Genomic DNA, 16,833 nt, shown 5'->3' with positions numbered 1-16,833 from the left:
TAATTCATAGCTCTTTTCTTATGTTGTTGAACTACACCGGCATGCCTCACTCATTCTGGATGCTTTGTACAGCATCCCATGATGCCTTTCATGCCTTTGTTCAGGCTTGTGTGCAGTCATCTTATCATAGATGGACTGAGCCTTTCTTTGTTAGAGGGTATAAATCTCCTGCTTTTAGATATATAGAATGATCATGATTCCTCTTCTCTCTCCCCCCCCATACGCTCTTTTGTAGTCTTAACATACGTGACAGAAAATAACTGCATTGTTTTAGGCGATCCTTTCTATCTCAGATTTTGATGTTCAACTGACAGAGAATGCGAGTCTACTGCCGAGGACCTGGATATCCGGAAAGTGAATATTAGTGGCCAAGAAAATTTACGTATGTAGATATAATTTACCAGATAATACGACCCTTCCAAACAGTTGACTATATTCACATTACAGCAAGCTGAGGATATTCATAATCACCGGAGATTTTCATTCACAATCTGTCTCGCTAATTCTCATTCATAATCCAATCACTGTCCTCTCACAACTAGTCTCTCATTGACAAGCCTCATCAGAACAAGCATCCAACTTAATATCTAGCAATCTCAAATTGACACTGGCGCTTCGCACTTCGCACCCCCGGAGTAATTGTTGATCATTTAGCAGCCAAGGGCGATTGCTATTTGCTGGTTAGCTGATTTCCATTAGGGGGGCTCGATCTTGGACACTAACCATTGGCATACAATGCATACGAGTCAGCGTTCAACACAGCATCTGCGCTAGAGAGGGCCGTCGCAGCGCGATATCCGTATCCGTTGTCCTCAGTTCCTGGGCTGTATACTCCTGGAGCATGGGTGAGCTCGTGGAGAGTTGTGGTTGCTTGATCTTGGTTGTGGCATGTGCTAGTCAATGCTGGGAGCTCGCTGTAGTAGATATCGCAATTGGCGATGACATTCTGAGATGGCAGAGTGTAAGCCAAGACATTGGTCTCGCAACTATTTGTATTACATTTGTAAGCCACGTATGCACATAAATTCTTTACCGAAAGGAGGTACTAACTATCCCAAGGTATCTTCGCAGTAGTACTTAGTGGCAGTGTTCGAGCCGGCCTCTTTTGCCACAGCCTTAAGGCGAGCAGCCACAACATTGCGTGTAGTGGTGCTGGTGGTCTTAAAGTACTCGCTGAACCTGTCGGAAGCTATTAGAATGGTTGATTCGCAGCAAAACGGTATGTACATACTTGGTGGAAGATCCAGAAAGAGCAGCCTGTGCGGCATTGGTTGCGAGCGTAACAGTGTTCTGGAGAGCCTTGGCAAGCGCAGACTTCTTGCTCGAATCACTGCAGGTTTGAAGAGCACGACGATCGAGCGGCTTGATAGCCTTCAGCACACGGGATGCCTTGACACCGTCAACCTCGATCTTGAGATCATTGGAACGGTATGGCAGATAGCCAGTGACTGCACCATCAGTGACTAGGGGCACCAGGCCGGTCGAACGAAGAGTCAATGGGCCTCCGCTAGACAAGTCACTGGTAGTGGCAATGTCAAATTCATCCTCAAAGGTCTCTCCTGCAGCAAGAGAAGTGAGAGATTCCGAGGTGAGACCCTCGAGGACGAAGCGGCGCTTGATTCCCTCAAAAGTGATCTCAGCATCTGGTATCAAGTTAGCATTGCGCCGATAGGGTCCGAGGAAATTTGTACATACCGTTCTTGAAGACATTGACCTTCTTTACGGGTGCGGCGTCACGGAAAAAGTTGAGATGCACAAATGTGACATCTTCGCTGCCAGAGTTCTTCACGACAGCCTTGATGCGGGTGTCAGCGACACGACTCAAGGTGATATCGAGCGCAGAAGTCTCATCGGTTTCGACTGGCAAGGCGTGCACATGCTGTGATAGACCCAGAAGTACCGTGGAAAGGGCAGCAAAACGCATGATGCTCGGAGGTCAAAAGACTCAAAGGTTGATTCTCTGAAAAGAAAGTTGTAATTCTGATGTCTTGGATGCTGCTGGAATAAAAAAGCTCCCATTTTCGAGAGGAGGTCGACTGCTTTATAGTTCACTGGACACTTATTGCAGTTTCGAAGTGGAATGCCGCGGTTTCCTGTCTCCTGTACACCTTCCATCTTCTCCCCGTTGCCCAGAAGGACGGCAGAAGAAAGAGGGTGGTATTCTCTCCGCATGAAACAACTTGATCACGCCAGCAGCCAAGATTGCATAGGAAGGACACGGGAGACCTGCGGAAAATCTTGTCACTGGTCAAATATATCTTGAGATAGCTACATCCCAGGGGCAGACCGCGGGCAATCTTGTCACTGGTTGGAGATATATTGAAATAGCTGCATCTTCAGGAAGATCATCATGGATGTCGTCTTGGCCCGACGGAAACCCGCGCCCCTGAAGGACGGACTTTAGCGGGTTTGCATGCCCGAGGGCTCATGAAACTGCTTTTGACCCCACATCATGTTTGAAGTGGCGGGGGCTTGTTCGATGTAACTCCTCAAGATCGGTTCCAGATAAAGAAAAAAACTCGGCACTAAAAGCCGCAAGCCCCTAGGCAGATCTTAGTGTTTGATATATGCATAACCTAGCTGAGGTATGGAAGTAATTATAAAATTACATTCTGCGGAGGAATACCTAAGTAGTACACAAATGTATGTACAACACCATTCTTAGAATTTGTAGGACACAAGGACATTGTACTGTAGGAATCAATATATGTCGTTTATGGCAAAAATATGACCTACCGGTAACAACTCATATCTTCGTCTCATTCTAAATGACCAACCTGCAAAACCCCCTCCATTCATATCATGCCAAGCCCTAGACCGTGCGTTTGTCACCGGACTCCGGTGCCAAGATACGGCCAAGATACCACCCAAGACGGCGCCGAAGTCTTGAATTCAGAAACAATGCTTAGTGTCAGCTGTTAGGGGTCACGTCAGATATAGCCTTGAGATTAATAGAGGCTTGGCTATTGTGATGAATGGCCCGTCTGGGAGGCAAAGCGATGCCAAGTCCACGAGAAACAAGTGTTCCACGGAGCCCCGTAGGAATGCGGTAGAGCGCCCTAGCTAGTCGACTTGGCATGTAATTAACAAATTTGATTGGTTCAAATGAGAGATCGTCAACATGATCAGCGTTTCCAGATATAAGGCGTGATAAGAATCTCTACCTGGGTCGCTTCTCTCTGATCTTTCAACACCCCAAGGCCCTTTCGATATCTCGATACTACTAGTAACTTGCCTAAACTATCCCGTTGTCTCTATTTGTTTGTTTGTTTTTTCTCCTCCTTATTGATATAGTGTGACACCGATCACGGAAACGACCTTTTTGGACGCAAATATGGAGTCAAACTTGAGTTTGCAGGTCACCTTGGCCCCCCAGGCACCGATCCTCAAGGCACATGAAGCATTTGCTCTACCAATCAAAGTTTCTGTTCATAATGCCGCAGATTCACCAGTCACCATTTTAAGATGGGGCACCCCATTGGACCCTCAGGCTGGTGTTCTCGGTGTCTTCGAGATTTGTGACACAACGGAGCAACGGAAACTGTCCGTTCCTACTATTATGGTATCACGCAAGCTACCTGCCTCCGAAAATGATCTCGTTGAGATACAAGCACGGCACACCGTTGATGTAACTGTCAATTTGCCGATCCCAGGCCTCGAAAAGGGACATGAATATTCTATTCGTGCACAGGGAACTTGGCATGCGGTGTGGCCAACTGAATTATCCAATGTGACTACATCACAACTCAGAGATAATGAAGGTGCCAATCGCGGGCACTTCCTTTCTAATGAGTCCTCTGTGAGCATTGATTGAGCTTAGTATTTGGTTCTTGGATACTTGAAACAAAGGAGCAGTATGTAAGGGAACCTGACCCTGCCCGATTGCTGTTGATGTCCTATGACCCACGATCTATTGCTGCGTCATTCGGCGAGAATGAGATTAAGCCAAATTATTTCCACTATTATTCACATGATTTCCTGGGAGATAGCAGTTTTTTGTTACACACCTCGGTTTCCCCGGTATTGCACAGATTGTTAAACGAGATTTCATGGGCTGTCTAGTATTACGGTCCACTTTTCATGACTAGAATGAAGCTGCGATGCTCAGTTTTCTCTAGTACACATCGACTTCTTCGTACAATAAACATGTCTTTCTATAAAGTACCAAGCCCAGAAGAAGATGCCAGAGTGGTGTTCGAAGTTCTGAAACGGGGTGGTGTTGGAATTATTCCGATGAGCGTTGGCTACGGAATCACTGCGATCGATCCTGACGCATTGGACCGGATTTCTCGCACAAAACGGCGAGAACCACACAAGCGACATGCAATGGTTGGCAGTTACTTTCTGCATCGAGATATTCATGTTCTTCCCCCCAAGGAAGCCGATATGGTCAAACTCTTGACCGTGGACTTGAGCCTTCCTCTAGGGATCATTGCGCCATATCGCCCTGATCATCCGATTATCCAAAAGCTTCCACCAAATATATTAGCACAGAGCGTTGTTGGGGACACTCTAGCAATGTTGGTCAATGGGGGTGATTTGTTAGAAGAATTATCTCGACTTGCTACCCTAGAGAAACTTCCTCTAATGGGATCTTCGGCCAATATCACCGGCAAGGGAACAAAGACCGTGGTCGAGGACATCGAGCCAGAGATCGTCGAAGTGGCAGATATAGTTATCGATTATGGGAGACAAAAGTTTCACCATCCTCGAGCTTCTTCAACTATGATCGATTTTAGAACAATCAAGATTGTGCGGTACGGGGCTTGTTATGATGTGGTGCAGGATGCTCTTTGGAGATTTTATGGAATTAAAGTGCCAAATGATCCTGGAATGTCGGCTCTTTCGTTTGGACAGACTTGTGCGAACAGGATATAACATCTTCCTAATTACAAAATTTGATTCCACCTTTGTCGTAACCTAGCCAGATTAGCAAGTAATGTGGGACACAATTAGCCAAACTACCTAAAAATGAGACTGATGGTTTTGCTTTACGTATCTACAATTTCCCTCTCTTTTGGTTATTATAGGCAAATCCCATTTTTAATCATGATGAACACCATTCGAGAACCCAAAAGCGATATAAATGTTGAAGAAAACTGAATTCCCCTCCCTATATTGGGGTTAATACCTAAATTCTACTTATATTGTGTCAGTCATGCAGAAGGATGTAGTTATATCTCATCCTATATTGGCAAGGAAAAGTGTCCGTGAACCGTCTGATAAGAGTTACTGGAGCGAGATACAAATATTGCATAGAAATAACCAGGTAAATTCTATGTCAAGCTCATTGTGGTATCTAACCAAAAGTACAAGGACCTCAAATAATCACTAGGTGTGTGTTTCATTTGTGTTATCTAGAATTTTACTGTTCCAACGGAATATTCTAGAGGAGGATTTGAAGAATTTGAACTTGGCTGTTTGTCAGAGCTAGATGTAACTAATAGTGACCGTATTCCCGGTGACAGAAGAAGATGTGAGAATTCGATCCTGATAGATATCCATCAAGGTAGCACCCGATGGTCCGTAAGTATTCCCACCGCGTGAGGCAGCTGCACTTGAGAATACTACAGTGCCAAAGTCGGCAAAAGGAGCCAATGCGTTGTTTACAGAAAAGTCCTCCACAATCCATTCGGCGTTGAACTCGCAGAGGTCACCCCCAAGGCCACTGGGGAATATGTGCGTCACAGACACGCCTGTGGATAGATTCTCAACAGTAGCAAAGCCAGAACTCTTCGAAGTTGCATCGACTGTCATTTTGATCACATTTCCAGCAGAAATCTGGATGTTGCTAAAGTCATGGGCGTAGTCTGGATACCATTCATACCACGCACTATATGACGTAGAGCATCCTTGAATACAGAAATCGATTCCTGTTTGTAGAATGGCTGTACTGCAAGTATCACCGTCGATGCCAACCCATGCAGAGGCGCAGTAATTTGTATAGGAATTAGCACCATTTGGAAGTTGGGGGATAGGAACTGTGATCTCTCCGGATACCGAAGTGTATCCGGTACCAATAAGTACAGCCCCAGCCCAGTTTGAGCTGTAAGTCTCCTGGGACGTTTGATTTAGATAGAGCACTTCCGAGGTACCTGGACTATGAGGCCGGATTTTGCGGCGCGGAGCTTAAGCAGATCGCTGTATCTCACCGTCCGCCTGTCGCTGAAAGGTGAGAGGAGAGGCGATGATAGACGTGGCGAGTAGCGTAGTACCAAAGATTGCGACAGAGGACTTCATAGTGAAAGTCTGGGGGCTGAGTCGGTAGAAAACTTCCCAAGTATCAAAAATGAAAAGATAAATTTGATATATGTTCGTGTGTGAATCGCGCATGAATCTAACGCTTCGCACGAAACTCGACGTTATATAGCGCTTTCTCCGAATATTTGTTAAGCTCAAAGGGTATAAGCCTAGACTGGATTGAAAAACATGAGTGACCAGAATGCTAGACGCGGATGAATGACTCTCAATGTAACATGACCTTTATGTGAGACGAAGACAAAAAGCGCAGATGATCGTTGTCGGAGACCGATGACCAGGTGACTTTGCAAGATAGCCCCGTGGCTAACATTCGGACTAATATATACATATTTACCGATGTAGGGTAACTCACAAAATATAGGCCAGGTACTCTACTTCATTGGTAGATATGAAGGTATACCCTAGCACATGCAATTTACATGGATAGCAAGCAAATTTAATATAGACCAGATCTTTCTTTCATAATTTCCCTTCTTGGTACGCAAAGATGCATATCTTGGTCCTATTCTCATCTTATAACAACGTTGCGGTTCTTCGACAGCAGCTTCTTCCGTATCAACGTGTTCATTGTGCTTTCTTGGATACACCCAAGGTAGCTAACGTGATACCAGATTATACGAAAGCTTTCTGGCAGGTGCCCAGCCCTACCTTAAAGGGATTGAATGCCCTTATCGGCAAATTGCGCAATTGAATTGAGGCTGGTGCGTTGCCCACTGGATGTCAAGTCAAGATTGATGAGTATGTATCGATTTATGGCCACCTGCCCACCCCCTAGATGCTTGAAGAAATGGTTACTCATGTGCTTGCTTCAAGGGATGAACTCTATGCCGATGTTCGATTGAATGACACTCTCTGTGAACGCACCATGTACACACGGGACGGTATAGTCGCAATGATCTCAAGCGCCATGACAAGGTCCTAACAGGATCGTCGGATATTGGTATATGGTCAGATAGTATTCCTTTTGACTGACAGGACTAACCCGTGTACTTCAATAATAGGAAATGTTAGCTACAAGACTCCCACGCTTCATACAATGTTTGCGATTCCCGCATCTACAACTCGTTTCCACATCACCCGACGTTTGCAGCTGCAGCTGGAACAGATGAAGCTCATGCCGAGGCATTGATTGTTGGAAAATCTCTGGCATTGATCGGTTGGGATATGATTGTGGATAATGATATGTATGATTTGGCGCGGCGACAATGGAAAGACGAGATTGTGCGGGAGGATTAGATGTACGTTGCGTGGATAGGTAGTATATAGTACTTCCCAAGGAAATCAGACTATATAAAAATTACATTCATTTCGTCACTAGAGACAATTTTTAGCTCTCCAAGCTTCTAAATTCCCAACCAAGTTGAAGAAATGCAACTTCTTATGGCAGCGCATCCGAAAAGGGAAACCGTCGGACTGACGTCATGATATGATTACTCAGCTTTCCCCGCGTTATCTTATCGGCCTCGGCACTGAGATCGTCCTCTATCCCGGTCCCTTCATAATTAATTCTTTCAATTCGCTCTCTTCGATCTTTTCGCTCATGCCTGCAGGTTGATCCCTGCTGGTTCATGTTCATGCAGGGTTTTGGGCGAAATGGACCACGTTCCAAGAGTGGTAGGATATTCCTTTTACTTTCCCACATGGTCGACTAACCCACTTTTCAATAGGTTGTAGTACCTGCCGCCGTCGCAAGGTCAAGTGCGGCGAAGAGAAACCAGTTTGTGCAAGATGTTCATCCCTGCGACTCAATTGCGAATGGGGGGTCCCAGTGAAGCGTGGACGAAGCACGCAAATTCGACACCTCGAACCTGCACCGGGAACCTCCGAACAACTCTCTTTGGCGATGCCCAAACGCGAAGACCTTATCGGGTTTCAACCAGATGCAGATGCCCTTTTTACAAGTCTCTCGCCAGTCTCTTGGGCATCGGACGTTATTTGTTTTGATACATTCAACCCAGCGCCAATTCCTAACCCCATATACCCTTCTTTGAACGTCAATGTCGCGTGCGCCAACTCATTGACGCTCACATCTCTTGATCGGCAGTACTTCCAGTACTTCCCTTCTTCCTCGCTCGTATTTTACTATATGAAGAGATGGAAGTGGAGCACCTTATGGTGAGGCTTTCATTCGTGTGAGAAATGAGGTTACCGTTTCTCACTCGAGACTTGAAGAGTTCACCCGGCTAATTGGACACCCGAAAAATTAGCCATCTTTACGAAGGTCCAGCTGCATCCAATAGAATCATAATGAGGATGATATTGGCGTTAAGTGCATGTGATATGCATCGCAATGGGCTGATTGTGCGCTCTCAGGATCATGGTCGGTACCATTACAGCCAAGCGGTCAAAGAATTCAGACAATTACTCGAGACGCCGCGCCAGGTTTCATTGGATGATGTCGAGACAGTTTTTGCCACAGTTTTTTTAATGACAGCTTGGGAGTGGCAGTTCGGACACTCAGTGCGCCATGTAAGAATGCTCTCATGTACTGATTTGTTCACACCGAATTATTAATCGGCTAATGGGGGTTTAGCTTCAACTCCACCTCCAGGGCGTGCGCTCGCTTCTGGAAACACATCCGCAACTATTCCGCATTAAAAATGTGAATGATATGTTCTTCTCTCCCGGAATCAATACGTTGGCCAGTGATACCATGACCATGGCCAAGGTCTCCTTCATTCCCGAGCAGTTTTTGTTGTGGATTCTGTGAGCTCATCTCCAGCCGTCATACAAACGACTACCACTGACAAGCGAACAGATATATCGATGCTAGCTGTCGTCCCATTGGTCTTACCGAGTCACTTAACGACTATGTGGCCCAGTCAGGGAATCCCGCTTTACAGCCGGACCATCTTCATCGTTGTGCTCGTCTCTGGGGTCGATGCTTTTGGGGCGAGCAGTATCCCGACGAGGAAGTTCTGGACGACATTGAAAACTATAGAGCTCTGGAGCTATTGCATGCTGGGTTTTGCCTACGCCATCGAACTTGGAAGGTCCTCGTCGAATCCGCGGCTGGTCCCGCCGACTCCGCAGAACTGCTTTTCCGTGAAATCCTCGCTACCCGAGAAGTCAGTATAGATCCGCGGCCCCGATATCGAGAGAGTTGCTGATTAGATTAGAAATTCTCCGACCTTTTTATCACTGCGAGATTCGCCGGTAGTGTTTCCGCTCGACGTACGCTCAATACCATATACATGGCTGTTTCTACCTTCTACGGCCAGGTCCTCCTCCACCGCCGGCTTCTCTGCGTCGATGCTTTACCTCTACGCATTCACCAACATGCTACAGCAGGAATCATTGACATATGCCAAAAACAATTTTTGTCTGATCCGAAGCTCCTTAGGCGTTTACATTGGCCGCTGTTGATGGCAGTGATTGAAACCAATGATACAACTCATCAAAGATGGCTCCGTCAGCGTCTATGGGAGCTGCGCGACTTTCATTCAGAGTTTGTTTGGGCGCATGATGTGGCCGAGCATATTCTGGCTCAGCAAGACGCGAGCCAGGGACGATATGCCAATATGGCGGAATTTTTACTAAAGCGTTTTCATGCGCAGTGAAGCCCACGGGATCTTGTAGATCTACTTACATCTTTATAGACTAACACTAATATTTTATATCTTATGTCGCTCCACATACCTGTTGTCGATTCATGTACATTTGTTTGTTTCGTTTGTTTCTCTTTATGATAGGCCACCTCCCCCTTCACCTTCGTCGTGCGCCTGAGAAGGCTTCATTTGCTCATCCACTTGTACTTTTCGACTTTTTATCTCAATATTGACATTGAGATGGAACCAATACCTGCTAGAATTGATTGGTTTATCTTTTACTAATGCCCGAAAACGATGAGTGAGTGAAATGAACAGCGCCGTTGTTAGTTTCGATGAGATGTTCATTTTTGCTCCGGCTCGACCAACACAAACCTGTCATGAATTTCCTACATGAAATCTGATTCGTACCCCCTGGAATTATCTGGATAATTATATGATTAGTGCCCTTACACTAATTTAGATTTAAGGGAAATGCAGCGCCGTTGGCCATAAAGACCAAGGCCGAAACCCGCTTACTTGGGAGTCAATAGAAAGATCTCCATGAATTTGGTTTCCCTAGAATTATCCATCTATATTCAAACCGAAGAGATCTGTTCAGAAGTGCCTTTTAGCCTTGAACTTCTCTCTAGAGCTATTTAGAAGAATAAAACAAGGACGTTATTCAAACTCCATGCAATTTCTCATTTATTTCGCCCTAACCGATTTCTATCCTATCATAATCTGCTGCCAACTGGGCTGGATGCATGACAACTGGAATCCGTGCCCCTAATGTACATGTAATTTAGCCGCTGTGTCCTTCCCTTTACATGTGGTGACCAACGTACGTTTTGCGTATGAGGAATCCAGCAAAAAACTTGCCGATTTCAAGATAATCGTCTATACCCATAATGGCAGACACATCTAGCATTCCGAAAGCGTCAGTTATATATAGTTATCTCACGACCACGGATTTGCTTACATTGATCTGGCCGAACAATGACAAGAGCACCTTGTGCCGGGTCAATGCCGAGATATTCGTATGCATGGCCGTGCCCGTCGTTGTAACTCTCGTCGTCGTAATAAATCTTGTGTAGATCTAAATATTCTGGGTTAGGGATGTTGGAAATATTGGAAATTAGAGCATCTGCACCTCTTGTTTGAGCTTCTCCAGAGACTGGATAAAAGCACTCGGGGATCTGCTCCAACTCAACCCCATGACGCTCTCCATGTCCGATCAGGATGGTCTCGATGAGGCTGTCAATGTCTTTATCCTTGGGGGTGAATGTCTGGATGGGCCCATCGGCCGCGCTCAAGTACTCCCCCAGCTGTATGATGCATTAGATAAGGCCCAGGTACATTTTGATAGTGACAAACAGACCTTGTTGAGCTTTGAGTGGTTTTCCGGCACAGTCAGGTCACCCACGAAGGCCATGATGCGCCATCGGCCATCGGACTTGAGAGACTTCATGAGATGTAGAGGTTTAGAGTCACAGAATCGCACGACCTGTGCGCTGGGGAGCCGCATACCAACGGCTATATTAGAGGCGAGCTTGCTCAATTCCAATGGAGAGGTGATGGGTGAGACCTCATACTTGGCTGTTAAGCCTGCAGTGTATTTGCCAGACTTGATGAAGCCTTCTTGGAACTCGGCAGGAGAGGTTGAGGCCCCAGAAGAAAACAACTTGGAGAAATAACGGTCAAATTTAATCAGATCAATAGCCACCTTTTGACGCTCTAGGACGTAAGTCTCCAGAAGTGAGGGACTGGCCAGACCAGTCAAAACCTCGCCGAGCTTCCAGCCAATGTTGTAGCCATCCTGTAAGCTGACATTCATACCCTGACCGGCTTTTGGGGAGTGGGTGTGGCAAGCGTCACCAGCAAGGAAGACCCGGTTATCCTTGTGGAAGAAATCGGCATGACGCTGGCCAATGGCATACGCCGACCACCAGATTGTTTCCACAAAGTCTACCTTGTATGGGTGGAAGATGCTCTGTGCTTGGGCCTGCAAATTTTCCAGGGTCACCTCTTTCGGGTTGGTTCCTGGGGAAAGTTCAATATAGAACCTTGTCAGATTGTCACTATCGCCTTCGCGGGGAATAATCAAGACATTTCCTGATTTTGAGCGAATAGTAGACTTCTTGCGAATGTCCGGGAAATTTGTTCGGGGCACCATGTCCATGACACCCCAGACAGCGTCGCTGCTGTCCCCAATCATTTTGTACCCGAGGGCTTTGCGAACAATGCTGTGTGCCCCATCACAAGCCTGATGGTCGGATCAGAAAGCATCTAAATCTCAAGGATGATGAGCACCTACCAGTGCATATTTGGCTGCAAACATTTCTGTCTTTCCGTCCTTTTCCGCAGTGACCTTGACCGGATAGGCATCATGATCTTCCGCAGAGGTGCTATCAACTTTGACATCGGTCACATTGTAGCCATAGTCGATTTGTTGGTCATTATATTTCTCCATCAGCTCTATGAGGAGCCCGTTGATACGTGCCTGGTTCAGAATAACGTGAGGTTGGTGTGATAGACCTGGCTGGGTATCCGCCGTCCGGCCTGTCCGCTTGATGGTGCCTGTGCCATTGTCGGCCCAGAAGTTGACCTCTAGAACGTGGTAAGCCTCACGAAGAAGCTCTTCCCCAATTCCAAAGCTTTCAAAAATCTCCACGGTACGGCATTGCACACCATCGGCTTGACCCATCTTCATGGGAGCACCCCGTCGTTCTAGTACCTTGCACCGCACTCCATACTTGGCGAGCCAGGTGGCAGCGCAAAGACCGGCAGACCCGCTGCCGCAAATGAGAACATCGACTTTCTCCATCGTTCAAATGTGTGTACGATGTGTGCAGATCGAGATCAAGTGTAGTTAGTGTGTGCATAAATCCAGGACCTTTTATGGTGCATCCGGGATGCGACCCGGAATGAGATCCGGGCCATCTCGGGATGTGTTCCGGAAAGCGATTGCGGGACAACACCCTGAAACCCTCGGCAGCCAATCCTCTGTTATATCGGGGTTTCTAACGCCACTGGAGTTTTGATATTGCGAATCCGTGTTTAAACTACCCCGTGTCGTTGCTTTTGATAGTCTGGAGCGCGGGGGGATTGATTGGAGTAGCTCTTCGGGAAATATCAAGTCTTCGGAATGCCGGTTCTCTTTATTCAGATCTCATTCATGGAATATCTGGTTTCAATGATCCCTTTTGGTTTCTCATATCCAAACACAAGGCATATGCATCATTAAAGTCTGGTCTAAATCATTATATAATGCTCATCCTTCCGCCCAAATACCAAACCGAACGCCAGCGCCGGTGCAGAACTCGCATCACATCTTATAAAAAGTACTCGCTGCGCCCTGGCCGCGAAGTTGGAACATGCCTCTGGTCATCGCTGACTGCACTAAACAGCTTGAAGGTGGGTTTGAGATCCTCTCCGATTTCACAGACCGAGGCCAGGTTTCCGCATCGGTAGCAGTAATTTGGCGCACTCCACACGGTGACGACATTTTGATTGTTAAAGTGGTATTTGTAGCCCTCGTTGACCAGCTGATGAGCGCGTGCGATCAACGAGAGGTCATTGACATGGCAGAACTCATCGGCCACTCTGTCTCCGAATAACCATCCTAGGGAAGATTGTCAGCTATGCGTGCTCAAAGAAAAAAAAAAGGATTTAGATGGTTCTCACCTGCTCCCCGAGGACTGACAGCCCACGTCTCCACATCGTCTGGGTCAGACCACACGAGATCACAGAAGGCACCCTCATGGGGGATCTCCTGTGCGCGGGCTACCACGCGGACTTGGTCCAATGTGCGAATCTCAGGACTCAGACCGCCGTGAACACACAGCACCTTGCCGTCAATAATGGCGCCCAATGTCATGAAATCGAAAACCTGGCAGCATGCCTTCCATACCGAAGCACTCCCGTATTTTTGAAAGCATTCTTCGTAGAAACCATATACCTGGGTAATTTGGCGCGACTCGTGATTACCACGAACCAATGTGACTCGATCGGGGTATCTAGGATATTAAAGTCAGCAGTGAACACTTGTAATTAAGTCCACCAGGAGGTGCCATGTGTCACTCACTTTGCTTTGAGACAGAGTAAAAGCGTTAACGTCTCCAGACTGAAATAGCCACGATCCACGTAGTCACCCAGAAATACAAAGTTGCGGTTAAGCTGAAGATCTGCAGATGTATCGCTGGCCGATCGGCTTCGTGAACTCGAATCTCCCTCCTCATCATTGGAGTTCACGTTGGGACCGCGAAGCTTCTTGCGAATTTTAGGGTCTGAGATGCTTGAGGGGGGTTCGATATCGGCGGAGGTAATCACGGAGGGGGATGTCTTCGGGGGGTCCAGTTCTGTACCATCAGGCATGCCTCCAGAAACCCGAAAGAGTTCCAAGAGATCGTAGAATTGGCCGTGAATGTCACCACAGACTGTGACGGGTGTCGAGACTGGTTGGATATTTGATTCTGCGAACTAAGTCAGAATAGTTAACCCGAGAGAGAGTAAGTCCAGCTAGACAACACTTGCCCTCCATCATATATTCCTTGACGATCTCACACAGCTGCTTCATGTGTGGCTCCGATAGATACTTGCAATCCTTCGCTGCCTCCAGCCACTCGTCAGGGCCCGCATTGCGCTTAAGTTTGGCAGGACCCGGTTGAGGAATCTTGCTCTCAGGCATGGTAAAAAGAAAGGAAGAATTAAGTAGGAAGAGAAATAGCGAAAGAGAGTGAAGAACCAGAACTAGAAAAATGCATGTCAAGGAGAAGTGCAGTTGGTGTTTCCCCGCAAGCTGAATTTCACCCTTGGCCGCCTTCGTCTGCCGAATTGTTCAGCTCCGCTGACTTTTTCTTTTCTTTACGATTGTACTCGACGATGCTATGTGATGACAGTTCAGGGTGTATTATTTTACCTTGTTTTGTTCAATATTTGGATCTCGGTCTGACTACTAATATTCAGTTGGTTTAGTACTCCGAAACACACCCGATCAGCCTCCGGTCACTCTTCTATCCCACACGAGCACGCTCATCCTCTAGACAAGATATTCGGACTTGTTGACACGCTTTACTATACAATGGAAGTCCCGAAAAGGAGATCCTCTGATGTGTATGCCCGGACATATTGCTGGATCCGAAGTCACGATCTGATCTGATCCATGGAACAATACTCCGTACAAGCACGCACTTCAAGGGAAGATACAATCATGTCTCAATGGGGTGAACGTTCGGGGAGATAATTCATCAGTCATTGCCTTGTATACGCCAGGGAACAAAATCTATCTACACATGACCCATAGAAATGCAATCAACCATCAATTTTGCTGAGGAACTCAGTCACAACTTCCGCGAATGCCACAGGCTGCTCCACCATAGGTAGATGACCGGCACGGTCGATGAGCTTAAGATCGGCGCCACCACGTAGATCCGCAGCCATCTTCTGCATTGTCTGGGGCAGGACACCGTCATTGGCTCCGGCGACGAACAGACCTGGCACAGTGGCAGCAGCCATGCGCTCACGGATATCGTAGGCACAGAGGGCCTGCACGCTATGGGCAAACCCCTTCAAGCTGTTGGTGCGCACGGCCTCCTTGACAGGTGCAAGGACGTCGGGCTGGGTCTGGTATGATTCCGGCACGAACCAGCGACGGGTGGTTACCTCGGCCAACTCTTCGCCGACAATGGGCTCCTTGGTGTCTGGATCGGTAGAGCCTTCCTTCTCGCAGATGGCGACACGGTCACCCCATGCCTTACGGTTGGATTCGGGGGCGGAAGAGTTGGTGTCGCATGCGATGAAGGCTCCAACGCGCTCCGGGTGAAGGAGAGCAGTGTTCAAAACAGTTACACCACCCAGGCTGACACCGATCAAACGAGCGGCCTTGGGAGGCACACGCAAAGCCTCCAGCAACGTAGCCAGATCAGAGGCCAGCAAATCGATGTTGACAGGCTGCTCACCACTCTGCGAGCGTCGGCCTCTAGTCAAATAGCGCACGACACGATAGCGCTGGTTCTGTTGATGAGCAAAGAAGGCGTCAACGAAACGATCCCAGATGTTCCAGTTGACCAGGATGGAGTTGCTCAGAACGACGACAGGCGCGTAGGGGTCGGTGCTACCCTCCAGCCGGTAGGGGATTTCAACACCATCAGAAGTAGTGACGAACGACTCGACAGCCGGGCGGGCGGTCGAGGGAAATGTGCGAGTACGGCCATCATTGGAGTTCCAAGGTCCAACGACATCCGGGGCAGCTAGCGAAGTGAGCTCACGGGGAGCAGGGCCGAAGGTGTAGTACCACTCATATACGCGACGCTTCTTAGAGGTGACGACCTCGCTCATGAGACGCGATCCCCATGGGGTATTCATGGCGGCCTTGTGGGCATCGCCTCCAAGACCATTGATAGGAGCATACTCGTGGAGAGCCAGCGATTCGCGCGGGGCAGCGGAATCGATCGCCGCAGTGACAAAACGGCGACTCCGGCGCCATCCAGGCACACGGGAGAGCATCTCAAAATGTTCCTCGCGGTACCATTTTTCCAGGTCAGCTTGTTTGGCGGGGTCGGGGTGAGTGGCAACTCGGACGGCGACGAGGACGCTACCCCGGGTCTCGGCATCTGTATCGGCTCGATCTTCTAGCGGGCGGAAGTTGGGGTTGCTACGCTCATCCACTAGATCGTACAGTAAACGGCCGACATCGATTTGGGCCATAGTCCTCTTCTCCCGCTCGGTCTTAATCAAGTCGGTTCTTAGATCCAAGTAGGTCTCGCGGGTCAACTCGTCCATGTCGGTAATATCGTACAAAGCCACATATTCAGGGTGCTCTCCATCGGTGGCACGGAAGCGAAAGCCATTAGTGACAAAGGGCAATCGCAGACGCAGAGGCCCATGTTCAGTGTTGTACCAGTCGTGGAACTGGGTGTCCGGCAGCGAGCCCTTGGGCTGCATTGTCACATAGAGAAGACCGGGAGTAGGCATAATGAAGACCTTGTAAAGGAGAGGAAATCCAAACTCGATAGAGAACCCAGAAAAATGATTCAAAAGATGC

The 16,833-nt window shown here is 47.8% G+C and overlaps 9 protein-coding genes across 9 annotated transcripts; 4 read left to right on the top strand and 5 right to left on the bottom strand.

The window, feature by feature from the left end:
• Positions 1-650: 650 nt before the first annotated feature.
• mep20 (uncharacterized protein) lies at positions 651-1,924 on the bottom strand (the record flags this gene model as incomplete). The annotated part of the gene is made up of 5 exons (XM_057276296.1): positions 651-670; positions 724-986; positions 1,051-1,179; positions 1,232-1,643; positions 1,696-1,924. The coding sequence occupies 5 exons, from the start codon at positions 1,922-1,924 to the stop codon at positions 651-653; spliced, it is 1,053 nt and encodes a 350-aa protein (XP_057135906.1).
• A 1,410-nt stretch (positions 1,925-3,334) lies between these two features.
• N7471_003575 (uncharacterized protein) lies at positions 3,335-3,814 on the top strand (the record flags this gene model as incomplete). The annotated part of the gene is made up of 1 exon (XM_057276295.1): positions 3,335-3,814. One exon carries the CDS (start codon positions 3,335-3,337, stop codon positions 3,812-3,814), a length of 480 nt encoding a protein of 159 aa, XP_057135905.1.
• A 332-nt stretch (positions 3,815-4,146) lies between these two features.
• On the top strand, positions 4,147-4,878 carry N7471_003574 (uncharacterized protein; the record flags this gene model as incomplete). Its single annotated transcript, XM_057276294.1, has 1 exon — positions 4,147-4,878. One exon carries the CDS (start codon positions 4,147-4,149, stop codon positions 4,876-4,878), a length of 732 nt encoding a protein of 243 aa, XP_057135904.1.
• Positions 4,879-5,430: 552 nt separating this feature from the next.
• Positions 5,431-6,240, bottom strand: N7471_003573 (A4/G1 family peptidase; the record flags this gene model as incomplete). Its single annotated transcript, XM_057276293.1, has 2 exons — positions 5,431-6,095; positions 6,153-6,240. The coding sequence occupies 2 exons, from the start codon at positions 6,238-6,240 to the stop codon at positions 5,431-5,433; spliced, it is 753 nt and encodes a 250-aa protein (XP_057135903.1).
• Positions 6,241-7,036: 796 nt separating this feature from the next.
• N7471_003572 (uncharacterized protein) lies at positions 7,037-7,497 on the top strand (the record flags this gene model as incomplete). The annotated part of the gene is made up of 2 exons (XM_057276292.1): positions 7,037-7,142; positions 7,280-7,497. 2 exons carry the CDS (start codon positions 7,037-7,039, stop codon positions 7,495-7,497), a joined length of 324 nt encoding a protein of 107 aa, XP_057135902.1.
• Positions 7,498-7,784: 287 nt separating this feature from the next.
• On the top strand, positions 7,785-9,821 carry N7471_003571 (Zn(II)2Cys6 transcription factor; the record flags this gene model as incomplete). Its single annotated transcript, XM_057276291.1, has 6 exons — positions 7,785-7,875; positions 7,929-8,376; positions 8,469-8,730; positions 8,795-8,967; positions 9,020-9,329; positions 9,381-9,821. Exons 1-6 carry the CDS (start codon positions 7,830-7,832, stop codon positions 9,819-9,821), a joined length of 1,680 nt encoding a protein of 559 aa, XP_057135901.1. The 5' UTR covers positions 7,785-7,829.
• Positions 9,822-10,525: 704 nt separating this feature from the next.
• N7471_003570 (putative phenol 2-monooxygenase) lies at positions 10,526-12,615 on the bottom strand (the record flags this gene model as incomplete). Its single annotated transcript, XM_057276290.1, has 6 exons — positions 10,526-10,577; positions 10,637-10,712; positions 10,771-10,887; positions 10,942-11,116; positions 11,170-12,054; positions 12,106-12,615. The coding sequence occupies 6 exons, from the start codon at positions 12,613-12,615 to the stop codon at positions 10,526-10,528; spliced, it is 1,815 nt and encodes a 604-aa protein (XP_057135900.1).
• A 508-nt stretch (positions 12,616-13,123) lies between these two features.
• On the bottom strand, positions 13,124-14,478 carry sitA (TOR signaling pathway phosphatase SitA; the record flags this gene model as incomplete). The annotated part of the gene is made up of 4 exons (XM_057276289.1): positions 13,124-13,413; positions 13,476-13,807; positions 13,876-14,263; positions 14,325-14,478. The coding sequence occupies 4 exons, from the start codon at positions 14,476-14,478 to the stop codon at positions 13,124-13,126; spliced, it is 1,164 nt and encodes a 387-aa protein (XP_057135899.1).
• Positions 14,479-15,101: 623 nt separating this feature from the next.
• N7471_003568 (putative alpha/beta hydrolase) lies at positions 15,102-16,763 on the bottom strand (the record flags this gene model as incomplete). Its single annotated transcript, XM_057276288.1, has 1 exon — positions 15,102-16,763. One exon carries the CDS (start codon positions 16,761-16,763, stop codon positions 15,102-15,104), a length of 1,662 nt encoding a protein of 553 aa, XP_057135898.1.
• Between the last annotated feature and the right edge of the window lie 70 nt (positions 16,764-16,833).

Source organism: Penicillium samsonianum, assembly GCF_028829775.1.
Source record: "Penicillium samsonianum strain IBT 33392 chromosome Unknown utg000003l_segment0_segment0, whole genome shotgun sequence".
Taxonomy (NCBI): Eukaryota; Fungi; Ascomycota; class Eurotiomycetes; order Eurotiales; family Aspergillaceae; genus Penicillium; species Penicillium samsonianum.
The sequence above is the reverse complement of the archived record's forward strand: the minus strand, read 5'-3'. Positions and strand labels throughout refer to the sequence as shown.